We start from the raw sequence: 24,834 nt of genomic DNA on the forward strand, positions 1-24,834 counted from the left end.
GAAGATCTAGAAACTCAGTGTCTGTAGAAATATACATACAGCACATATGAACGCTCGGGGGCGAGTTGAGGCAAGGCTGCGCCGGAGCCTGATCTTGGCGGGATATCTGGCTGCGCTGCGCGTTCCCTGTCCATCATTTGGAGAAGGCCAAAAATTTCAGGTAACCATCCCACCAACATCCTGCTTCAATCCGTGCAAACGATTGCATTATTTGTATAGTCGGGAGAAACCTCTTGTTGAAGGAGGAAGGTCCCTTTCCGTCAATCGTTACCTACCAACATTCGCAACCTTGTCGAGCGTTTGAGCATATTACGAATCCAAAAGTCAAGGCTTTTCTGCGCCCAGTGGACGTCAATACTCACTAATATTGGCTCCGCGGCCTTTTTCCCAAGATGGCGATGCAAGTAGATTTGTCGCAGGCTCAACTGCTCAAGGATGAAACCGGCCGGCCATTCATCGTTGTTCGAGACCAAGGAAAGAAGAAGAGAACCCATGGCACAGACGCCGTCAAGCAGCATATTGTGGCGGCTAGGACAGTAGCCAGCATTGTCAAGACATCCTTGGGACCTCGAGGACTGGACAAGATTCTCATATCTCCCGATGGAGACATTCAGATTACAAATGACGGCCGTACGATCATGTCTGAAATGGAACTTACAAACCCGATTGCGAAATTGATGGTCGAGCTGTCGAAGTCACAAGACGAGGAGATTGGCGACGGCACTACAGGCGTGGTCGTGTTGGCAGCAGCTTTATTAGACCAGGCTGCGGACCTCATTGATAAGGGCATTCATCCAATCCGCATTGCAGATGGTTATGATCAGGCCTGTGAAGTCGCAGTTGCACAACTGGACAAGATCAGCGACGAGATACCATTTTCAAGAGAACGACAGGAAAATCTGATAAAGGTCGCCAAAACAAGTCTGGGCAGCAAAATCGTCAGCAAAGCACATGATCAATTCGCCAAAATTGCCGTGGATGCTGTCATGTCTGTTGCGGACCTGGAGCGCAAAGATGTCGACTTTGAACTTATCAAGGTCGATGGAAAGGCCGGAGGCTCGATAGAGGATTCTCTACTAGTCAAGGGTGTCATTGTGGACAAGGATTTCTCACACCCCCAGATGCCCAGCGAAGTGAAAGACGCAAAGCTTGCCATTTTAACATGCGCCTTTGAACCTCCCAAGCCGAAGACCAAGCACAAACTTGATATCTCTTCCGTGGAGGAATTCAAGAAACTGCAACAGTATGAGCAGAATAAATTCGTCGAGATGATCGATATGATCAAGGCCACCGGAGCGAATCTCGTCATCTGCCAATGGGGCTTTGATGATGAAGCAAACCATCTTCTCCTCCAAAACCATCTACCAGCCGTTCGATGGGTCGGCGGGCCTGAGATTGAGTTGATAGCCATTGCCACCAACGGAAGGATTGTCCCTCGGTTCGAGGATTTGAGCAGTGAAAAGCTGGGCAAAGCTGGTGTTGTAAGAGAAATGACTTTTGGCACCACCCGTGAAAAGATGCTGGTCATCGAAGAATGCGCAAACACTCGGGCAGTCACCGTCTTTGTGCGAGGCAGCAACAAGATGATCATTGATGAGGCAAAGAGATCATTACATGACGCACTGTGCGTGGTACGAAACCTGGTCAGAGACAACAGAGTTGTGTATGGCGGCGGTGCCGCTGAGATTGCATGCTCTCTGGCAGTGGAAGACGCGGCCAACAAATCGCCTGGCCTGGAACAATATGCCATGAGAGCATTTGCTGACGCCCTTGACGCTGTCCCTATGGCTCTCGCAGAGAACTCTGGACTGAGCCCTATCGAGACACTTGCGGCGGTCAAGTCCCGACAAGTTAAGGAGCAGAACTCACGACTGGGTGTGGATTGTATGAGCACTGGTAGCAATGGTAAGAGGCCCCCGGGAACTCGCTCTACTATCGTACTAACTATTTCCTCGTAGACATGCGGGAACACTTTGTCATTGACCCCCTGATCGGAAAGAGGTCGCAACTGTTGCTGGCGACGCAGCTGTGCCGAATGGTAAGCAAAAGGTCCCTCCAAATTGTAAGCGTCACTGACGGGTTTTTGTTTCTAGGTGCTCAAAATCAACAATGTGATCATGTCAGGAGATGACGACAACGAGTTCTAAGCTCGTTGTTGAAACTATCCAATACTCTACGGCGTCTGTTGGACCAAAAACGCATGCAATGACAAAAGGAATACATGAATCTGTATAAAAAGATACCCGGACTCGAAATGGGATAGAATCAATAAACCTCTTGACATCTCCGGTTTCTGTGTCTGCCATGCTCCCCAATCGTCCCAATCCTGTTCGACGTGATATGTCTTCTCTTTTTGAGTTTAATACCAGATGCCTTTTCTGAGAGATGTGCGAATCTCTTTCTGAATCACACTGCCTTGCTCAACACGGTCTGAAAAAAACTAGCCAGTGCCAAACTCGGTGGGTGTAGCTCGCCATATGAACCGTCGTTGATCGTCCACGTTGAAGTCTTAGACGAGCCGTGCAGCCACAGGCTCAGAAGGTGTCGGCTAGGTGCAGAAAGGGGACCGGCTATCCAATTCACCCGCCTCGCACCCCGTACGCAGGACCTCATAGATCCCTCGCAGGATTCAAGCCGAGGACGTGGTCCTCTCCTCTCGCAGAACCGTGCCCTGTTGCGAAACGACCTATGTACGATGTCACGTAATCAAACGCTTCGGACCTTACACACCTTCAAGCCCTCAGGGCCACTTCATGTCTTGTAACCTGGCTCGATTTCGCTTGTTCAAGCGACATCTTGTCTCCCACAGGACCCAACATCCGTCAACAGAAGCAGGCATAGCCCTCAAAAGCCATCTAGCATCCGTAAAACAACATTTCGATCTGTTCAAGTGTCAACACCGGTCCCCCCGTCTTGTGCTGTCATACTTGAGAACCCTGGCCATGGCCGCTGCATTCACCACCATGCCGCAACGATCCTCTGGCCCGCCCTTGGATATCAGAATCCTCGGCGGTAATGAGGGCCTGGCATCGTGTTTTTTTCCGCCTCAAGCATGACAGATGAACCTCCCTTGACCCGTTCGTCGGGCCCGCCGCGGTCGAGCACCGCTCTCCCTTTCCCCCCGAGAACCGATGCCGTCATCATGAGCTCACCTGCCAGAACTGCTCGACATCTCGTTATCCGGACGCACGTCGAGAAGGGCAGTGTCGACGACAGCAGTGATCCTTGCCGTGCTGGCATTCACCCATTAGCGGGACGAATCCAGGCAGCATTTGGCAGCGAGAATTTGCTCTCGACAAGTCCGACGAAGAAAGAGAAGGAAGAAAGGCGGAAAGCCTCATGTCAGGTTGTGTTTCGATCTCCCCAACCCACTCACACACTCACTTCGTGCTCTAGGGCTGGCAGGCTGGCCTCTGTCTCCATTACTTCTCACCGTTCTTGCTGGGCGGAATCAAACATCGCTGCGGAGTGCTGAGACGCCTCGAGGATGCGGGCGTGCGCCGCCATCGGTGCCATCATATCACTTACCCCAGGCGCCCCGGAGCAGGTGCACCTAGTTAGACAGACAATATTGCAAGCCAGCACGGGCTTGGAGAGAGGCCCAAACTTCCACTGGATCAGCGGTACGAGTACACAGTACAGGATCGTCCATTGCAGGATCAGGCAGTGTGGTCATTGTGGTCGTCGTCGTCCGCTGCAACCATCCGCCGAGGAAGCATGCCAGTGTATTCTTTTTTTTTCCTTCTCGGACACAGCCGAGTCGTGTACTCTTCTCGTGGAAATAGCCCCAGATCCCATGACAACGACGAGATCGGAGATTTACTCTTGGGGAACGAAGATGTACGTTGGTGTCACTTCTGTACCGGTACTAACTAGTGCTCGTGTGAATCGGTCCTACAATTATTGAATGGGCGCTGTGGGTGGCTGTCATGAGCGCGCGGAACATGCAAGAACCACATTACCCGGGCTTTTCTTCATCGATGATGATGTGCTCGTACTGTACGGTAAACGACGATCAACGATGGATTTTCAGATGCGCAGGCTGGGAGGGAGGTGTCGACGCTAATTGTGACCCTGCTGAGTCTGCCTCCGACTTGGGTCCTGCTTGTGATCAGGGCGCTATGGAAAAATCGAGAGCTCTGGACACCTTTTGACCCCACTGTTTGACTTGTTGAACATGTTGCTTTTGGTGTTTCTGGGGGAGGGGGGCCACCAACTACCCCGTACTCTCTCGTTTACCGAATGGTATGTAGATCTTCAGCTCAGGGCGTCGATTGCCGAGTGTGCAAACACCAACGGTGCTCGGACCGTCATGTCCCTCAGCAACGAGTGTCGTCGATCCACGGGATTGTTGGGTGAGAGTGCGAGTTACGGCACGATGATCGTGAATAGTGAATAGTGAACAGTTGAAAGGTTAATGGTGCCACTGAACCGAGGAGTGTAAAAACAGACCGACGGCCTCATGCTCCTCGCACGCGTCAGTAACTGATTGACTCGCCATCGTGCACTTTTGCGGAAAACATCGAGGTCACCTCTGAAATGGTCATGGGTTTCAAACGATCAGCAGGGGATGGGGGGGGGGCAAGGGTGGGAATGTTCTTTTTCGATCGAGTCAAGCACACACCAATACTCTTTTTTTTTAGGCCCCGTTTCTCGATTCCCATATTGTCCAGGGTGTCAAACATTGGTAATCTGTCCATGCGGTTTTTGACGTCGGGCTCAGCTGTCTTCTCGACGACGTGGGGCCTGTCACGTCGAGGTCAGTCGAGTCAGTCGAGTCAGTGTATTGTTACCTGCAAGATGTACATATGAAGAGATTTGATTGACATGGTGCAGTATGGGCACCCACCGCCCCGATCCGATCTGACCTGCAGCTACAGTAGCAGCTAAAAATGATAGATTCTCCTGTCAAATGGCAAAAGAGCCAACTACTATTGTTGGTGTGTAGTCAGTTTCAGACGCCCCCCTCCGTACTCCCCCGATTCGCGGAGCCAGGGCCCCGAAAACCGATATTTTTTGGGGTTTTTATTGCACCGACCGTTTTCCTCTTTCTGTTTTTGTTTCACCAAAAAGGCGGGGGGCAAGCGCATGGTACAGTGTACGGGTACGCATGACTACCCTTCGTGTCCTCGAACTTACCTTTGACGGGTGGGTGGTCTTGGATAGAATGGCTGTGGTTACTCGTGCTTCCGGAAGTATTGGCAATGTAATGTCCCGTCCCGAGCCCAGGTGGAACCGAGTACCTACTAGAGGTATGTGTGTCTCTTCGTCCCGACCCAGTCTGAGTTGGAGTATATGATGAGGATGACGACGGCGACGACGACGACGAGGATGAGTGGTGCCGTCCAGTCGTCCAACATCCATCCATCCATCCGTCCGTCCGTCCATTTTGTTGCGGTGGACACTCGCTCGCAACCGGACAACATAGCCAGAAGCGATGTCAACCCCATTCCCAGTGAGCGAGAGAAACTGCTATGCTGCTACTATACTCGGACAAGGACCGCTACCGTCCTCGTCCCGGGCACGAATGATAATGACCCCCCGACTCCCCCCCCCTTAGCTTTGCGTGCAGCATGCATGCCTGATGGAGTGTAGAAATACTCATGCCGGCTTCTCCGGAATTGCAACGTGTAGTGCGCCCTGGACTACCTCAGATACCTACAGGTAACTACCTAAACTAAATGTCCAATCTGTGCATCTTTGCGCTCCACGTCAGATTGATAGCACGGGCGACGACAACTTGCAAAGCTGGCTGGGAGGGCAGGTTGCAGGATCCGAGTCGGTTCCATCAAACCCTCATCATCATCTCGTCACTGAGAGAGGACGTGTACCGGGTACGGAGACAAACAAAATCTGGTGTCAGGGGGGGTTACATCGTTTGTCGATGTGCGTCTGATACATACCGTACCTCAGGTAGGTGGTTTTGAGGGCAAAAACAAGCCTTGGCTTGTGACCTGTCGTCTTGCAAAAGGCTGATGGAGCTGAGAGGAGACGGGATGAAGGTACAACGACGACAACAAACGCCTGAATCAATCCGCCGCGCGCCACCGAGGACAATAATGAGATATCTTCTGACTCTGTCCCTTGTCCCTTGTCCCTTGTCCCCTGTCCCTACCTGGTAGATTTGACAGCGCAGAGGGCCACGATCCGTCATGGCAACGTAAACTTAGCTTTTGGTACGTGTATGAGTATAAGCTTTTGGAACATGAAGTGCTTGACAGGAATTTGACGTGTGGGCAAGAAACAGTGTAAAACGAAAGGTAAAAAAGGTGAATGAGATTGCAAGATGCAAGACCAAGGGGGGATACATACATCATCACTTTACATCATACCGATTACCCATGTGCGCTTCCTGACGGCAGGGGTGACCATATATGATACAAAGTTCGGATAAAGCTGAGATGCTAAGGTACGTAGTGTACGTCGTGCCTAGAAAGTGTGACAGCCAGACAGATGGGCCATACAAACCCTTGCAGTAGTAAAACCTCACCCTGTATCTAGTTAGATAGGTCAATCGCACTCTGCATAGGACAAAGGCGAAGCGAAGGAAGCTCCAGGCTAATTGAGCCTTGCACAGCACAGCAGCCTTGCAGATTGGTACTTGAACCTGTCGTAGGTCACGTAGTTCCTATCCGTCGCCAGGAGTAGGACGATCGACGTTCCGGCGTGCCGCGGCGCTATCATTGTTGACAGTCCTCCAAACATACAGTACGGAGTACAAGCAGCGAAAAAGTCGGTGTCCCAGCTCAAGCGATGCGGTGAGGCTGCGCAAGGAAGATCATACCCAGGACCTCCTACCACTAGGACAACGAGCCATGCTCGACCGCAACCTGTAAGACTCACTGGACTGTCTGCATGGAAACCGGATATCTCTTTGGGGATTCTGTTCCTCGGTCCGGATTGCCAGTCTGCAATATTCACGCCAAGCTGAGAGAGATGGCCATGGATGAAACTGTGAGATGGCCATGATGATCATTACTGTGAACTGGAAAACCGTTGATGTTCCGTAAAAGACCAGTCCAGTTGGAAGTTAGAACAACCCACACTCCCCCCCCCCCCCCCCCCCCCCCCCTCCCCCCCGACCTCTCTCCCCCTTGCAAGTTGATTTGAGCCTGATGAGCCACCCCACCCTCGGCATATGCCAAAGGCATTCCGCCCGCGCCCAAGACCCAAGTAACTTGCTGCAAGCAGCTATTGGCGTGCCAGCCACCGCAAATATACTCGTAATGAATCGATCACGGTACCATCATAATGGACATGCAGTGGTAGTTCGTACCCGGTCGTTATCGCCTACTAGTAAAGTCAAAGCTAAGCAGCAAGCCTCGAGACGGAGATACACTTCCAGAATAGACGGAGGGAGAAGAGAGGGAGGCGAGCTCAACAAGGCGTTTTAAAAGTCCGACGGGCTCGGTTCCAGCGACAAGGTACTGTACGATTATTGTACCACTTTGGGACAAGGGTGTCCAGCTGCGGTTCCGATCAGAAATACACAGTACGGATACAAATAGCTGCTTAGGGTTAGTACCAAGTAACTTTTACCTTGGTGATGGGCCATGACAATGCCCATATGGCCATCAAACTGTGGGCGCACCCGTTCACCACACCCTCCCCTTTGAGGGGAGGTACACTTCCCAAAGGAAAAGGTAAGGTAACTTTTACAAGCCCAGGCCGCTAGGTCGGGGAACGGCTGGGAGGGCGATCATTGCTAGTCTCAGAGGCGGCGCGGAGCCCAATTGCCGATGGCCTGGTGACTTGCTTTTTTACGAAGTTGAGTCGCATCATCATGATGGCCCGGGGGTGTGATAATTCCGGCTTGGAAAGCATGGGGGTGGTCTTCGACAAGGTCCAATCGAAGACGGTGCTCGTGGCGATTTGCCTCGTTGAAAACGCATCGCGCCATCACATGAAGGAGGCTGTCACGTTTTGGATTTCTCCCACTGGACACCGCTTCAGCCACATTTGCAGGGGCCGGCGTGATGACGGTGGTGGTGGTGGTGGTGTTGTGCATCGGCTCAGTTGCATGCAGCCGTGGTGCGTACATGATACTGAAGGGATTGCCAGCCGTGGGATGCCATACTTTATGCCTCTGCCACCCTCCAAAGGCGCCGAGTCGCAGTATGTCTAATAAGTTAGCGAGGACGTGGGAGTCGGCGGCGGTAGCGTTGTGGCGTGGTAGGGGATACGAGTAGCACCGAACCGGGAGGACCACTGCTGATCGCGGCTCTGCTTATGTGTGCATCGTCTGAGACGGAAGGCAGCGCCACGGGCTCCCGTGCATCGGGAGATACAGTACGGATCAAGCTTGCGTTGTAGTGTATTCTAGGTACTTCATAGCCATGAGGGGAGCAGAGCAGTAACTACTCGTAGTTGTGTTAGAAGGCTAAATTCAGGTACAATACCTACAGGAGGAACCGATACCGAGCACCGCGTTTGACCGTGTTCGGGGCAAGATCCGGGTTGGGAACCAGAGCGTTGGGGCACAGACCAGAGGCAGACGCCATGGTGGCTAACAATACGAGCAGTACATAAAGGATATCCAACTCTGCCTTGTGAAAGACTTTGGTATAGCCAAGGACGAGCAAACACGCACATGTCAGTGCTTCTTCCACTTGACTCGACCATGACCGGGTACTGGCTACTTCAACAACCTTGGTACTGTACATACAGTCTCCCAGAAAAAAGCCTCTCGCCGGGCGTGGGATGATGATTCTGTACCAATCTCCCTCCTGAAGGCGATCAATCCATAACAATGTTGCTAGCATGTATCACCGTGGAGGTTACTCCGTCGAGCGTCAGCTGGACATGCAAAAAAGACCCAACGCGGAAGGGAAAAAGGGCGAGAAGTCGCACGTGGACGCGTTTAGTCTGCACGGGGAAGCCGGATGAATCTTATTAGCAAGAGGGCAGCTTTGTGACACTCGCTTACTGGCTCAATCTGGCTGAAATTCACAGGGCTGCGGAAAAACTCAACTTTGCAGTCAACGCGGCAGGTCGAGCAAACGGATGTCCCGAGGGATGTCCCGAGTCAGCTGCTCTGACAACTCAAATTGATGGTTCTTATTACGAGATCATACAGTAGTAGAGTTGGGTTTTTCTCTGCACGGCACAGTACTCGTACTTGTAACTTCAATTCCTGCAAGCCCCCTGAACGCTGTCTTTGTCTGGTGTGGCTGAGGGAAGACAGACCAACACACAGATCCGTGCCGGGCATGTGACTGGCACCCAGATGACCTTTTCGGAATATCGTATCTCCGAACGGCGCGCTTCTCAACACTTCTCACATGCCATTCTACCGTTGACCCCCCCAAGGGATCGCGCGGTAGGGACTTCCTTGGTAACTGCGAGTACTACCTAGGCATCCGTATGTAGACGAGTAGGTGCTCTGAGATCTTGGCCTCGTACCGACGGTGAGTTGCTCCTCTGCCGGATTCAGACAAGAAGCCGTGAGCCGCGAGCAGAACTCTGTACCAGGTGGGTGAATGCGGCGGTGCCTGGTCAGGCGTTGTCGCTGTGACGATGCCTGGGTGAGGTACTCGGGGCTCAAGTCTTGCACAGCACATTGGAACTCAAGGCTATTGGATTGAACCGAGCGAAGCCAAATTGCCGGGCGGGTCGATTAACGGCCTGTCATTTCAAATGCAATTCACCTTACCGAGACGGTCTCGAAATCCTCTTCCCTGCACCGTCTCTCGTTTTCGTCCCTCGGCCCTGGACCCGAGTGCGCTAGTGGCCTTAGCCCAACTAGTCGACTGGCCCCGTAACGTCGGCTTTAGCGCAGAGGCCCGCCCTGTTCTAGGTGTTCTAGGGACTAACGGGCTAGTCGCCCTGGGCCCTGACACCTGGTGAAGCCGTCCACGGCCATGAAATTCTACCCGAATCATGCTGACCACTGGCCGACACCCCCCCCCCCTGGCGTTGATTCTTTTTCGTGTCCTGTGCCCTGTGCCCTGGTGTTGCCCCATGGCCTCGCCTCTGCCATTGCCCTGGTCCCCGGCTTGCCCTCCACCTGGGCCCGTGATGCTGAGTTACCCTACCTGGGTAGTTATACCGCTTCCCTTCCCCAAAGCGCATCTCTCTTCCACCTACTTACTCAACATACCACCACCACCCACCACTTTTTGTCCATGGTTGATTCCATGGCCTGCACCCTCGCTTTCCGCTCTGCACTCTCTGCGAGTATACGCTTCGTCCCTCTGTCGACCCTTTAGCACCTCCTCAACCCGCCTGCCCCCCTCGCGTTCCCCAGAACACCCGTCCCAACTGATCGGAGCCGATCTCAGAAATTGCGTCACAAGCCGATCACTCTCACTTCCCACCCGTTTGCCGACATCGAAGATTGCCGGCGACGCAATTGCAAGCGGTGCCGCTCTACTCCCACGGCACTCTCTCGCCTCGCAACCACCGCCCTGCTCACCCTCGCCCACTCCCGACCAGAGAAGACGCTCAAAATGGCGTCTTGTCCGGTGCCCGAAGTCCTGCAACTAGACGCACAGAAAATGCACCAGATCGATCCTGCAAACGCAATCAGTCTGAAAGCAATGTGGACAATGTTCAACAAGTGTTCCGAGACGATCAAAGAAGGCCACCGATATGAGAACATGAGCTGGCGGGTATGGTCTCGCGAGTCCTTGTGTGTAACACCCGTCGATTCACCGCCCGCAACCTCCCGGGCCCCCTCGCTCTCCAATTCCTTCTCTTCGGACGACAGCCTGAACGACAAACCAGTATCGACCCGATCGAGATCCTTTGGCCAAGAGGAATGCGCCAGTTCGCTCTCCAAATCACGCCACCTGACACCCGATGCGCTCGAAAAGATCATGGTGACGATAAAAGAGAAGACGGCCCTCGGCCCGTTGTCCCCCTCCATACAAGCCAGTGTTCCCACGCTCCCCCCGCCCACGTCCGTGCCGCCAAACGTCGAACCAGAAGACGAGTCTGGGCCTCTGCACGATTCGACCGAATCGTGTTTGTCCGCGACAACAACTGCCACGAGGAGTACGATGGCACGCCAGAGCGAACATCGCGATTCAGACACCTCGGTCTCCTCAGATGGCCTGATACGTTCTGGATCCGTTGTCCATGGCTTCTCTCCAGCTGCTTCGTCCTTCCAAAAGCGCAAGGCAAGCATTGGAATGCACCCGGTGCCTTCGTCCCAGCTGAATATTGCAGCCCCCCCTGCAGTCAAGGCCGGCATCTTCACCCTCGGTGGCTCTTCCGAGGATGACGAGTCGTCCTTCGAGCAAAGAGTGCTTTCCCACAAGGCGCCCCCGCCGAGGAGCTCACTCTCCCAAAGCCTAAGTAAAACAACCTTGCCAGTGTCCCAGTCGAAATTGCAGCCCAAGCGAACGTCGTTTAAAGATGTTGTTGCAGAACGAAGAATCCAAGAAGATGCCGAGAATGATGAGGGCGCCATCGAGAGTAGCGACGAGGAAGACGACACCGACGAAGTCATCGAGTCTGCCATTGATGAAGATGAGGAAGAAGACGGTGACGAGTGGGAAGATTCCAATTCAGACGACGGCGCAAATGGAAAGGTCCTGCAAGAACCTCATCTTTTCCGCCGTGTCGATAGCCGTCCCGACTTGGTGTCACGACGGTCGATGCTGACATTAGCGCTCAATAAGTCCCAGACTGGACTCAACCACGCCTACTCACAACCCGCACTACACCGGACACGTGCCCCATCGACACACGCAGAGACACTGGCCGGCTCTCCTGATGAAGATGACGGTATGATGATGCATAGTTCGGGCCGACGACCGATACAGATCCCGCCTCCTAACCCAACCGCAAAATCCGTGGCACATTCTCCTCGGACCACGAGGAGAAACATGTTGTCGACGGAGCTGACGGAATCTCTACGCAAAAATCTACTCTGGGAAAGACAGCAAAAGTCCCAGACCGCCAATGCTTTCCTCAAGCGACGAACCGCTCAGAGCATGGCAAATCTTCAATCTCACACCATGCCACCACAAACAGGGCCACCCAGAGCACCTCCAGCAGGCGCCCTACAGGAGACTTCCAAGAACAATTCTTGGAATCACTACTTTGACAACCCTTGGGAGTACCATGCCAAAGGTTGGTAGGGCAAGATTTCGAACGACTCTTATGGTTTTTAGTCTACGTTTTTGTTTTTGTTTTATCCTTTTTGGCTTGCGTTCCTAGCGATTTTATGCTATGCATGTGTTTATGACCTTGATGCCTACAATCCAGGTATTCAACGGACGACAATCTGGTTAAACTCGGAAAAAAGGGAAAGAAGTGGATGGTGAGGCTATACCTGCCCCATCCCCGGTTCTACTTGGGCAAGACTGCGTTCTTAAATTGAGAGGGCGTTGTTCCTCGGAGAGGCTGAGAAAGAGGAAGATGTATTTGGATCCATTCCATGCACAGCGAGGGTCACCTGGTGTTTTTTTTGGGTCTTGGCAATGGAGCAATCCGCAGGGACCAGACGGATTACGTTTGCATCGTATGATGTTGAACAAGGCCGCCCCAATGTACTACTACTACTATATATCACGACATGTCTTTTGATCTTGTTGGGGTCGAGTGACCCTGCCTAAGGGGTGTGTTGAAGATAGGCCAAAGCTAGGCTAAGCTCAGCTGCCTGCATTATTTTAATGCCTTGAATGTGTATGAATAGTATTACCACGTACCGAGAATTGTAATTCATCCCATCAGAGACATACCACGTTGTTTCTCGTTTTGTGTAGTAGTCACTAGGTAGTAGTAGTAGTGACTTTGGGGTGTGATGGGGCGTGTTGGGTCGGTTATCGGTACCACCACACCACACCACACCACACTCGCTTACTAGTTGATCAGAGAGGTCACAAATTCAAGGCACCAAACTTATCGTAGTAGGTAGGTAGGTACTGTAGGTATCTCAGGGTTCCAGGCTAGGTAATGGGGTAATAAAGGTAAAGAGGGAGGTTTCTCTTTGTTTTTGTTTTTTGAGTCTTTTTGTCGAAACATGAGCCGCGAGTATCCGACGAGCTATCGGTACTAACTAACTACTGTACTTACTGTCTGTACCTACTGTACCTACCCGGTAACCTTGTGACCTACCTAGGTACAGTAACTAGTTAGTATTGTGTGTATTGCAGGTACCTACCTACCTACCTACCTACCTACCTACCTACCTACCTACCTGGTGAGTACCTAGTCGGTACCTTTACCCGGTAAGCCCTGTAAATAGTTAGGTTACGTACGGTATTTGAGCAAGCAACGCCCAAGGGGTACGGTTTCGGACGTAACTCGCTCTCTTGTGCAAAATGGTGTGTGAGAGAACCACATCAGCTTCGTAGGCAAGACACAGGTCGGTATCGTAGGTAACGTAGACTCCGAGCTGCTTACGGCGCAGTTACCTAGTACTGTGGTGGCACTGTGTGTATCGAGGGGGCCTGTAGCGATCGGAGTGCGGAGATTTCAAAAAAAAAAAAAAAAAAAAAAAAAAACAAGAAAGAAACCCAATGGACAGAGAGGCCCTGATAAGGTCCTAGGAAGGAAGATGCCGTAACATGTAGTTTGTCATTTCTTGCTGGTGAGAGTCGTCCTCGGTGGCTGTTTTGCTTTCGCGGAGACTGGCGTCTCGCATCATGTTGACCTTTGGTCATGATGTGGGATGTTCGCGCAGCCTAATGATGGGACAAAGAGCACAAGGTGACGTGGTATCTCAACGAATAATCGCTTTCCTTTGATTGTTATAGTAGCAGATCGAGACCATGATGTGCAGACCGAGTTGTTTAAGAAGCTTCGTTGTGAATGAACGGTATGCGCCATTGCCGACGAAACGCCCGGAAGTCACCGTAGCACCACCGGAGATGTTTACTGGAATGTTCAAAGGAATGTTCAAAGGAATGTTTGCAAATATGTTTCTAGTTACTGTTCACCCCTTGTGCCCGTGACATTGGAAACACGGTTAGCCAATAAATTTTTGCGGAGCAGCCGGACAGTTGTCCACCATGCTATCCTGTTATCGGCACTGCCTGCGCTCGCACGTACGAGGTATTCCCGTCAAGGGAGAGACCTCATGGTTTGAGATCCATACTGCAATGACTGCAGCAGTTATTCGTGTTGTGGTTGTCTTTGCCATATGTGAACTTTAATATTGCACTTTACCTTCCCTATGCGGACTAGCAGCGGATGTGTTGTACCCCTATGATATAAGGTACTGTACCTACCTCCCTACCTGTGGTACCTTAGCTATGCATGATCGTACAGGCATAGTTGTGCGGGCGCAATGAGGACATACATACAGGCATGGTATGCATACTAGCCATCGAGGTAAGCAAAGATGATCCCTAGCTACCTACCAGGTACCTGGAGACAGTCACAAACGTTTTTCTAGAGTCACCACAAGTCAGCCAGCAGGTCAAAAACGAACTGCAAAGGCGAAGTGTGGCACGATTAAGAAAAAGTAAAATTACTTGGTACCTAGTAGCAGCTAGGTCTCTTGTAGATCTCATCGGTTCCTTGTCTCTGGAGTGCTACCCTTACGACTGACTATACGACTCTACGTAACTAGCTTGTCACAATATCGTGCAGAGCCCAGCCTGTCATACCTAGTCAGGATGGATAATTCTGGTTAGTACAAGTACTGGAACTGTGGATTCGGAAGGATGATAATGTGACTTGCGACCTGACACTAACTAGTTGGCTACCTAGAAAGACGAGTACATTGCCGTCTCTTGTGTTCTAGAACGTGGATTCATGATGGAGCATTCGGGAAGTGTAGGAGATTCACGTTCACCAGCAGTGTTCGGGACGTCGTGATGGAGTCCTGGCCCTAGGCTGTGTGTGTCAGGTAGGATACAAATACAGTGTTTCTACGGTGTTACAAGTCATTTGATATATGTTGACAAGAGGCGGTGCAGCTGAACATCAGTGGGAAGTGTAACTACCCACTAGGCAAGTACCCGAGAAGACAATCATACCCCGAAAGCTGAAGTCGACAAAGATAACCTGGTTGTGTCCGTACAACGTGTGTGTATGTTGTGTGTGGCGAGGCTGAGTAAAATCCAAGTCCCATCAATGCAATAGCCCACAGCAGTCACAGCCACCATCCAAAATCCACCCAAGCCACAAGTGGAATACACTATACAATACGGAGTACCAAGCATGGGCATTTGTCGGCTCCAAATCCAAAACACGCCTCGTCCGATCCTGACGCGTACGGTAACTGGAGTTGCTGGTCAAGTGAAAAAAGAAATTCGAGTCTCTTTCACATGAAGGACTGGCCAGACTTGTCTAGCCCGCTGATCCGATCCACACATACTCCCGTCTTACCTGGCGGCTATTGACTTGTCTTCTTGACGCTCATATGACAGCGATTCCTTTCCAAACAAGTCCCGGTCCCTGCAGCGAGTGGGCAAGTCCAGGCCTCGAGATGGGCAAGTCCTCCTGATGATCATTCTGTCCAACTAACTCGACGCTCCGCAACGCAGCCTCACTCCCCTCTAGACCGCGTGAGCAGTCAAGGATTGCGTTCAAAAGACAACTGGGGTCCTTGTACAGTACAGTGTCAGCAACCAACAGTGGCAATTACCATGGCCGAGGGGACTGTTCCCCCTTGTTACTCGGAGTCCGAGGATATGGAATATGATGTGGCGATCAGCATCCTGATCCCTTTCGGCCTATACCATCCCGACGTGCATCACGCACTCCGCACTCTGTACCTGACCGTCCTCAAACGCTTTTTACCTTGACGCCGAAATTTTGACGGTCATGCGGATACACAAGAATTGTTGTGTAGAGGTCCGACTGGCCACGGAAAAGACGAAGATTTGCAGGCCGGGACTTTGGCACTTTCGTCATTAACCCCATTCATTGACGAGTTTGCATTTGCGACCTTAGCCGCTATCCACGAGCCCGGAACAAAATTCTGACGCTGCACACACCCTTGATTGTGATTGGAAAAGTCACCCAGGTACACCACCCGGGTATCTCGCAAGGGGTAGCACATTTCGTTAATCCTCTGCCTCGGTGATTCGAATTCCTCGGCGCAGATTTGGTAAACCTTCTACTGACAATTACACCTCAGACATTGCGGCCCAACGGGGCCCAAAACATGGAACCTGGTCGACGTCACAATTATGGGTGCAAAGGGATACCTCTAGTTAGTCATCCCCAGTCGCTGGTCTAATAACGTCCCAAAAATAGGCCTCATTAACCCCAAGAAATCCGGGTGGTAGTACTCGTACAACTGGAACAAAGCTCGTAACGCTTTACGACGCGGACTTTGTGGAGGAACTTTTGCTTCCGGGGGAAAGGAGGTTTCGCTTTTCCAGTGTCATTAAATCTACTAATCTCGGGTTGAGACTACGTCTACTCTGTCTGTATACGAGCTAATGCTTACGGTCCTCCCTACACACGGGTAATATTTCTGGCAGACCGGCAACGAGCACGCAAGGTTCCTCGTTGAGAAGCTTATTGTGAGGCCCGCCGTCGAGGGTCCAATGCCTGCAACCCGCAATCCTTCACCAGCGATGTGCTCTTCCTGACGTATTTCACCGATGATCTGAGCTCTAGACGGTGTTACATATATAGCACTTGTGATCTACTGTTACCGAAGTGTCACAAGCACGCGTGAACCACTCCAGCGCGGTTTGAGAGCCACCGCCTCGGTCTCTCGAATCTTGATTGCGGGCATTTTCCACTTCCCGACTTTGTGGGGCAACCTCAGGAAAGGCGCAAAGGATCAGGCGGCGTTAAGGAGTAGACTTGGACCGTGTGAGTACGGAGTACCAGCCGTAAGAGGTTCCCTTACTCCGCAAGACGCACTTTCTGGTTTGCGGGGGGGGGGGGGAGGTGTCTGGGGGGCATCTACTCGTACGGGCTCGTATACTGGATCAGAAAGTACGACCTTCTCACGTTTCCAGGCCCCTTGATGACCACCACATTCTCCTCCTTCTCGACCCGTGAATTCATCCTCTGGGGAGAAAAGTACGTCACCGGATATGGTGAGTTTCTGCCTCTGCCTCTGCCTCGGTGACATTGTCATTATCCCTTCCAAAGTTCAACGGAGTAGACCCATCAATTGAACCTTTCGATGATACATGAGCAGATCCTTACAGACGCCACCAACGTCTTTGTGGAGCACCAAACCGAACTTGAAACAGTGGCCACATATGCGCCTCACGCGCCATGTGCCTTCTCCGCGACGCGAGGCTGTGCAGTTATGTCAGTATCCTCTTCATTTTGGCGACCTCCCGAAGCATCTTTGTACACCTGCCCCGAGACTCGGAATTAGAGAGAAAAGAGTGTGATATTTCTTGAACGGCTTCGGCAACACGGACTACAACACGACCAGGATCAATTGCATTGGTGCCGAGCTTCGGTGATTCGTAAGTCCACTCGCGACACACAACAGGGGGTTTCACACGAGAGCACACCGCTGTTACGATGCAGGGCTCACCATGCTGCTTTGGGGTATTGTACACCACATGGTCAACGATGCAAAACTGCGGAAACTCTTTTCTGCCTAGTTCCCAAGTTTTTGTCGCTTTCATTTAGCCGTGGTTACTGCGGAGCTATCGAACGAGCTCCGCGCACCCATGCACAACACTTCTGCTGAATATTGAGCTTCAAATGACGGTTTGAAATCTTTCGCGAGTTATTGTCTTCTTGCCAATTTCAGAACCTCGCCAACCGGCACTATGGTCTCGGGACACGACCGTGGTCCATTCTGTACCCGTAAACCGCACGTGGAGAACGATGCGACCTTCCTAGAGGAATGCGGGACACGAAATGGATACGTTGGGCAGGAACAAAATTTCCCAAAGGCACACTGTAACGCACGTACAATGTCCAGTTGGGTGGGTGGCTGGGGTGAGCGAGATTGCACTCTACTGTACTTTGGAGGTTGCGCTCCGAGGGAACACGGCATCCGGGGTCCTCCTGATTCTTGATCAAATGTGGAAGGTGGGAGTGATTGCCAACGGTACGATTGTCTGTAGTAAGGGTTTGATCTCGAGTAGAGTGATGTTCAGTGGGAGTGTTGGTTCCGCGCCGGATTGAGGGCTTGTCCCCGACGGTGAGGTCAGATGTACCAGTACTCAAATCCGCTGGGAGCCGTGGTCTCGTAAACAGACGGTCATGGCAAGACAGGAGTCAACACTCCAACGACTCGTCCCAACGCAATTTTAGCCACGTTCATATGAACCCTGGGGGGCGATACGGAGGTGGCCGAGGTGTCGCCTAATAATAAATCCAAGTTAGCATAATCGGCTCTCTGCCGAGAATGGCATGTGTGGTGTGTAAATATCATATTACGCCGTGTATGTGCCCGCTCAGACAGACTGGAAGTCGAGCCTCTCGCGACATGATCACAAATCTGGTTGGGCAAACCAAAGGTAAAAATAACGGCAGATAGATGGTACGAGTAGTTAGTTACATTGCAAGCGTCAGATGATTCACTCCCGATGAGTCCTCTACTCCTTGGGGGCTACAAGGTCTAGAAGCCAGTTGGGACCACGGCAGGAGTCTGTTTCCTTGTGCCCCGACGTTCAAAGTCACTCGCCGATCTTGTTGTTGTGCAAATGCGCATGTGTACTTTGCCCTCACGGAGCACTCTCATGGTATATCCCCATGCACAGTTTACACACCTATACTCCGGAGAGGGGGGGGGGAGGTTGTTTCATGAATCATCATTATGCATGTCGTATTTGATATTCGTTTCACGCTTGGAAGTCATTTGTCCATGCCGTACGATGTGGATCAAAGGGGGGAGGGGGCGTGAAAGCCATGCATATACGAAGATTACGGGACAGGGAAGTCCGGTTGGTCATGCGTGCGTTGGAACGATGATTATGCAGAGCTTGTGTCAATTTGTACATTTACAGTAAAGGAAGTTTTTGTTTGAGGGGAGGTGTGGGAACCAGGATCGACGACCAAAAAAGACGTGCGGCATCAATGATCCACGGTACTCCGTATACCCTACCCTATCACCAATTCAACGAATCATCCGGAGGGAGGAGGGAGGAAGGGGGGGTTGGGAAAATGATCAGGCGACTACTTTGATGTGAGTAACTCGTATGTATGTACAGCATCCGTGAAGGAAAAAGGATGACCCGCCCTTTCGGCGGAACGCTCCCTCCCTCCCTTCGTTCCCGCCTCGGCAGAGGCTTACATGCATGAAAATCATGCATGTAGGTCATCGAGAAGGGGAGTCTGAGTGCGCGGTGCGAGTACGGAGTACGGAGCAGGGAAGGAAGCGATATCAAAAGGTTGCATTCCAAGTACATCCTGTACTTCCTGGTTGTCTTTTTTTTTATCTCGGTCGTTGTAAAACTGTACCGTGGACTGAGGTTCTCGTACCGTTTTACCTGTAGGCCGGGTGGGCACTCCCGCACCATCTCTGGCGGCGCATCGGGGTCCAGGGCCTCGAGCCCGGAGTGCGCGGAACCTGGAAGGCTATCTCTGTCCACGTTTCTTAAAATCCTGAGATCCGAGTGCGATGGGATTGACTCGTGTGCCGAGTGGGAGTGGGTGTACCTTGGAACCACGTACCATGTATTGTAGTAGTTAGTGTGGTGTGTCCGCAGAATGCATGGGAAATTGGCGTCGTGGCACTAATGAATAGTTGGTGGACGTTCCACGTGGGATGACAGGGTTGCGGTCGTCACTACGGGGTATCAAGGAAGGTACTTGATAAGGATTCTGATGCCGTTAGTCACAGGGTAAAGGGGGATTGGGGGGAGAGGAGAGGTTGGCTTGTGACTTTGATCGTTGATGATAAGATCGGGACATGGGGGCCCAGACACCGTGCTGCAAAGCCTGAAAGTACCTCCCTGCTGTACCTTGTGTGATAGTGACCCTCGGCGTGGTACATTGGGTGGGTGTGACAGGCCGTCGGTGTGTTGTACAAAAGTGTACACAAAAGCAATGGGCCCAGTCAGTGGTGTGATCGCGTCCCGCGCAATCAATCAATCAATCAATCAACCTATCCACGCCCCTTGTGATGTCCTCGTATGGCTTTCTTTTTCTAGTTACCTCGAGTGTGTGCCTGGCGTGGCTATTCACGGGAAGATTTCACTGGGCTTGTTTCCCAAGTGGTTGATTCTTTCAAAGCTTTCTGGGCTTCGTATGTATCAATGGTTTGGACAGTGTAATGGCGACATCAATATTCCGTATTGTCCTCCGTAACACGCCTTTCTTGGTTTGGGGGACCAGCCAGTGATACCACCGGCTACCGTATTCGGATCCTTATTAGCTAGAGATCGGCGCATATACCACCAGTACGGAGTAGCGAGAGTGAAAAACAAGAAAGAAATATATGTCGTGTTCGTTAACAGATTGAACACGGGACCATTATTGGGATTTTAGTTTTTGAAGGATTTTGCCTCGACCCTCCTAGAACGGCTCCTTGGATCTAGGTGATGTCACCTGTGGGTTTACGAGATGATCATCTCTCTGGAGTAACCCGTACGGAGTAGCAACTTAGACTCATGGCCATAAGTTTGAGTTCTGGGGTACATACGAGAACCCTCGTTATGGACGTGCACGGGCGGGCTGGCGCGCTGCGAATATGAGTACCGGAACCGCTCATGGGACATCCAACTCAATCCCGCCATACTTTTTGTTCCTCGAGCGTTGACAAAGACTAATTTAATTTGTGTTGCGTAAATTATTCCGAATGTATCGCCGTAACCAGAGGACTTCATTATTGTCTGCACTGTCCATCCTCGTAGAGTTCAATACTCCGCTCGCCAGTGACTTCAGCTAAGTCTTGACCCCTTAGCGGCTGATGATAACCGAGGCGTTTTTTTGGAGCACGCATCTGCATTAGCTAGCACTCGGGGAACGGAAAAGAAAGTTCAAATGATCGGCGCAGGCGCCAGGAGATTTCTGTCACTTGATCAATATTTCGCTTTATCGCCTTCGCCTCGTTTTGCCACAAAAAGAAGACAATGCCGCAAAACTATTCGGTAGCCGTCGGGGGATTCTCGCTAGACGAGGCCGGCAACGAATCGCTACTTGGAACTCGCACAAGGTGTAACATCGTTGTTTGTTGCTGAACCCATTCGATTCGATGCCCGGTACTTACTTGCGTGGTCACCAGCCCCTCGGTACTCCGTACTCCGCCCCCCTTCGGCGTCTAAGTTGGAAGTATGGGAGCCTGATCGGCCCCCCTTCTTGTGACCCTGTGATTGACAACTCATCACTGACGGAGTGTAGTCACTTGACGACAAAATTGTCATGGCTACAGCTGTAGTAGCAGCTGGTGATTTGACGCTCTGTGGCTGCTTTGTGTAATTCGCCTGTTCGCTTGCCGAGAGATATCAACTTGATTTTACGGGCGCTATCGAAGAGTACTGTAGGTATTTTGTCTTCGCTTTAGGCTGATTTGCAAATACACGGGGCCTGACGGACTGTCTTTCATCTCGATCCCAAAAGTATCGCGTGATGGCTTTCAAGGTCGGACAAGGGCCGGCCGTTTACCCTTTTGGATGGCCCAGATGAACATCGTTCGGCTTTCTTGGCTCGGCGAGGAGCTTCGAGTGCGGACGAAACGAGTTGGCATGGAGGGAGAAAGCGCGCACCGGGTCACCAAGCACCGGGTAAATGCGACCATCAGCCGCAAGAGTTCTTGGATTCCCTCACGACAGTGGAGGGACAAGGGATGTGTCGGCAGCAGGTTGATACAATGATGGATGAGGCTTCTTTCACTTTGTTCGTGTGGCCTGCAACGTGTCTTTTAATCTTCCGGTATGCCAGACACTGACCGCCCTCCTTCTGACGAGGTTAATGTGGTAGGTGAGGCGCTCGGCCAAGTATTTGCGGCCGTTGGAGATTGATGCGGTTCATGGTCAACACTTTGCTCAAGGGAATGGGTGGTAGATCTCTGCTCTGGGCCTAGATATGGATATGATGGTATTGGAGTTTGCTGGTTGACTCTCCGACAGCCGAGCAAAGCCCACTACTTCTTATGGCTGCCAAAGTGGTCTGTTGCACCCAACACATTGTCGGTAGGTACAGTACCAATTGTTTGGAGGCACAGAACTCAACCTCCAGCCGCACGAGGCCAACGAGGCCGACGAGGCTGAACACCCCGGATCACGTTGCGATGAGTCATCAAGCCTTGGCTTGACTCACACAGCCTTGTCTCGCCACAACGGGAAGTTACGCCAGAGCATCATCGCACCTTCCACAGACTCGTTCTCGTACGAGTAGATGTAAACCGCGTCTTTCTCTTTCTCTTCGTCTCTCTTCAATCACTGTCGAGTAAACTTGCCAATCCCGTGTACACTCTCTTGAACAGCAGCTCGTTCATTGATTCCCCTTCCAGCCTCCGTTTGTGAGATATGTCTTCGGAAGCTCCTCTCCCTCATGACGGAGCCGAAAGGCCCGATAGTCAATTGCCACAACAACCGCAAACGTCTCGCCAGACTCAGAAGCCGTCCAGAGTATGTCGCTTCTACAACACCCAGAAAGGTAGGCTTCACGGTGCTCGAGATTGAGTTTTGATTGATGTTATCGGGAGGTCTCGCAGATATGGTCTGACGTCAAACCTTTCCCCAAGCCGACATGAACTTCATTGGGCATCTTGATATTGCCACCGTTGCACTTGTTAGTGTTTTGTGTACTGATAATCACATGCTCGATAGGCTGCCGCGCAGGATCTCAATGTCCCTTTCGACATGTCGAGCCTAAAGCCCAGACAGCGACTACAAAGTCAGATCCGTTAAACGCACCATCGTCTGTGGCTAGTCAAAACTTGGCCCCTCGACCGAAGCCGAGTGTCAACAAGCCTGTGCCTGTACAGAAGCCGACATCACAATTACAACGACGTGACCCTCGAGAATTCCAAATCACTCAACTCGTCAAGCGTTTCTCACCGATTAGACAGGAGTTAGAAGATTGTACTATTCTCTCCTTGGCACTGAAACCATCTGATCCCGATTTTCCATTTGACTTGAGTGATCTTCAATGTAAACTGAGGATCCCAAAGTCATATCCGAGTGGCGACAAACCTTCCTTGCGAGTTATCAATGATGAGATGCCCCGTGGATATCAGATTAATGTGGAAAATGGCTTCGCCGCTCTCGCTTCACAGTCTCCTCAGAAGGCATTGCTATCGTTGATGAATGATCTGGACAGAAACCTGGAAAAATTCTTGACCTCGGAAAAGGCACAAACAATCAAGATCATTTCCAATGCTCAGAAGAAGGCCCCCGAGCCTTTAACGAGATTACCCACTCCTCCTCTGCCAGCTTCTGAAGCTTTGCCGATCGCTGCCCCAGTACCTGCCTGGACCTCACAACAAAAGACCGATGCTCAAGCGAAGAGGCAATCTGATATTCGACAGCTGGAGGCTCGCATGGGCCGCGTACCTCATTTTTCGAAGAATTCCGATTCGACTCTCTACAACGTTCCAATCCAGATTTCTAAACCAGGAAAGCTCCCTGCCAACCTCCAACCACTCAAAGAAGTCTCTCTGTCTGTACCAAAACTGTACAATCTTGAGCCTTGCACGATCCAGCTAAAAGGAGTCAATGGCCCAGAAGTCGAAACTGTTCAGTTCGCATTTGAGAATTATGTTCGAGAGCATTCTGAAATGACTCTCATGGCTCATGTCAATTACTTGACACAGAACATCCGAACCTTGGCTTCGCAACCCCTAGTGAAGTCGCAGCCAGCCTCCATCACACCTTCACTATCGCAAGAACACTCTCAAGCGGAGCGAGAGGAGGCAATCTTATCTGATCCCAGTGAAAACAATGCAGCCGGTGGAAAGATGGTGGATCCCGATCGACCACACCTGAAGATGATCTCGCGCCCACCTGAATGGGACAACGATACCGGTTCAGACAGTGATTCAGACACCTCATATGATTCTGATGAATACACCGAGTCGGACAGCAACGAAGAGAATGAGCACGTGGATGAAGGAGGTGCTGCTCTACCCGTCTCATCTGCTCCCGTGGATAAAGGTGTTCATTTATCCTTTCCAGGCTTGGAGCTATACAATATCGAGCTATTAACGATTGTGTCCTTGTCAATCTCGGTCAAATGTCTTCGATGCAAAACCCAACTTGACATCCAAAACGTGAAGGCAAGCGATCTAGCACAGTCCACCACAATCAGCACTCGGACCGAAACCTGCTTGAAATGCACGACACCTTTCACGATATCCTTCATCCCAAGCCCGTTGCACGCCAACACCATTCGTGCTGGCACTATCGATGTTGCAGGCTGCACCATTAGCGATCTTCTACCGAGCATGTTCCAGCCGACGTGCTCGTCCTGTTCGTCTACATTCTCTGCGCCACCTGGAATGGTGTCTGTCCGCGGAGACAAGCCAATTCAAGTATGCAGGTCTTGTCATGCGAAGATGAGCTTCACCATTCCTGAGGTCAAGTTTCTGCGGGTTTCTAATCATAGTGCCGCACTACCACTGCGTAAAGCGAAGAAGGAGAATCTCGGTATATCTGCAGGCACTCCATTGCCCGAAAAAGGCACTTGTCAGCATTACAAGCACAGCTACCGTTGGTTTCGCTTCGGATGCTGCAACCGTGTGTACCCATGCGATCGATGCCACGATGCAGCCGAGTCACATGTCAATGAGCACGCAGACCGTATGGTTTGTGGATGGTGCAGTCGTGAACAGCGATTCAGGACAGAAGACTGCGCCGTCTGTGGACACAGTTTGATGCGGCGACGCAGAGCAGCTGGTGGCTTCTGGGAAGGTGGTCAAGGCACGCGGGACAAACGACTGATGAGTAGGAAAGAGAAGAGGAAGTACAAGCGTCCACCCGGATCGGCAGTTGGGAAGAAGGCATAAGGGATGAAGAAGACTTCGATTGCTCCTACGATTGCCATCTTGGGGTTTCAAGA

The 24,834-nt window shown here is 51.6% G+C and overlaps 3 protein-coding genes across 3 annotated transcripts; all 3 read left to right on the forward strand.

Annotated features, from left to right (window-relative positions):
- Nucleotides 1-392: 392 nt before the first annotated feature.
- PV08_06483 (T-complex protein 1 subunit epsilon) lies at nt 393-2,147 on the forward strand (the record flags this gene model as incomplete). Its single annotated transcript, XM_016380820.1, has 3 exons — nt 393-1,905; nt 1,959-2,038; nt 2,094-2,147. The coding sequence occupies 3 exons, from the start codon at nt 393-395 to the stop codon at nt 2,145-2,147; spliced, it is 1,647 nt and encodes a 548-aa protein (XP_016236647.1).
- Nucleotides 2,148-10,448: 8,301 nt separating this feature from the next.
- On the forward strand, nt 10,449-12,086 carry PV08_06484 (uncharacterized protein; the record flags this gene model as incomplete). Its single annotated transcript, XM_016380821.1, has 1 exon — nt 10,449-12,086. One exon carries the CDS (start codon nt 10,449-10,451, stop codon nt 12,084-12,086), a length of 1,638 nt encoding a protein of 545 aa, XP_016236648.1.
- A 10,215-nt stretch (nt 12,087-22,301) lies between these two features.
- PV08_06485 (uncharacterized protein) lies at nt 22,302-24,781 on the forward strand (the record flags this gene model as incomplete). Its single annotated transcript, XM_016380822.1, has 2 exons — nt 22,302-22,431; nt 22,605-24,781. The coding sequence occupies 2 exons, from the start codon at nt 22,302-22,304 to the stop codon at nt 24,779-24,781; spliced, it is 2,307 nt and encodes a 768-aa protein (XP_016236649.1).
- Nucleotides 24,782-24,834: the final 53 nt, after the last annotated feature.

The sequence above is a fragment of the Exophiala spinifera genome (assembly GCF_000836115.1).
Source record: "Exophiala spinifera strain CBS 89968 unplaced genomic scaffold supercont1.4, whole genome shotgun sequence".
NCBI lineage: Eukaryota > Fungi > Ascomycota > Eurotiomycetes > Chaetothyriales > Herpotrichiellaceae > Exophiala > Exophiala spinifera.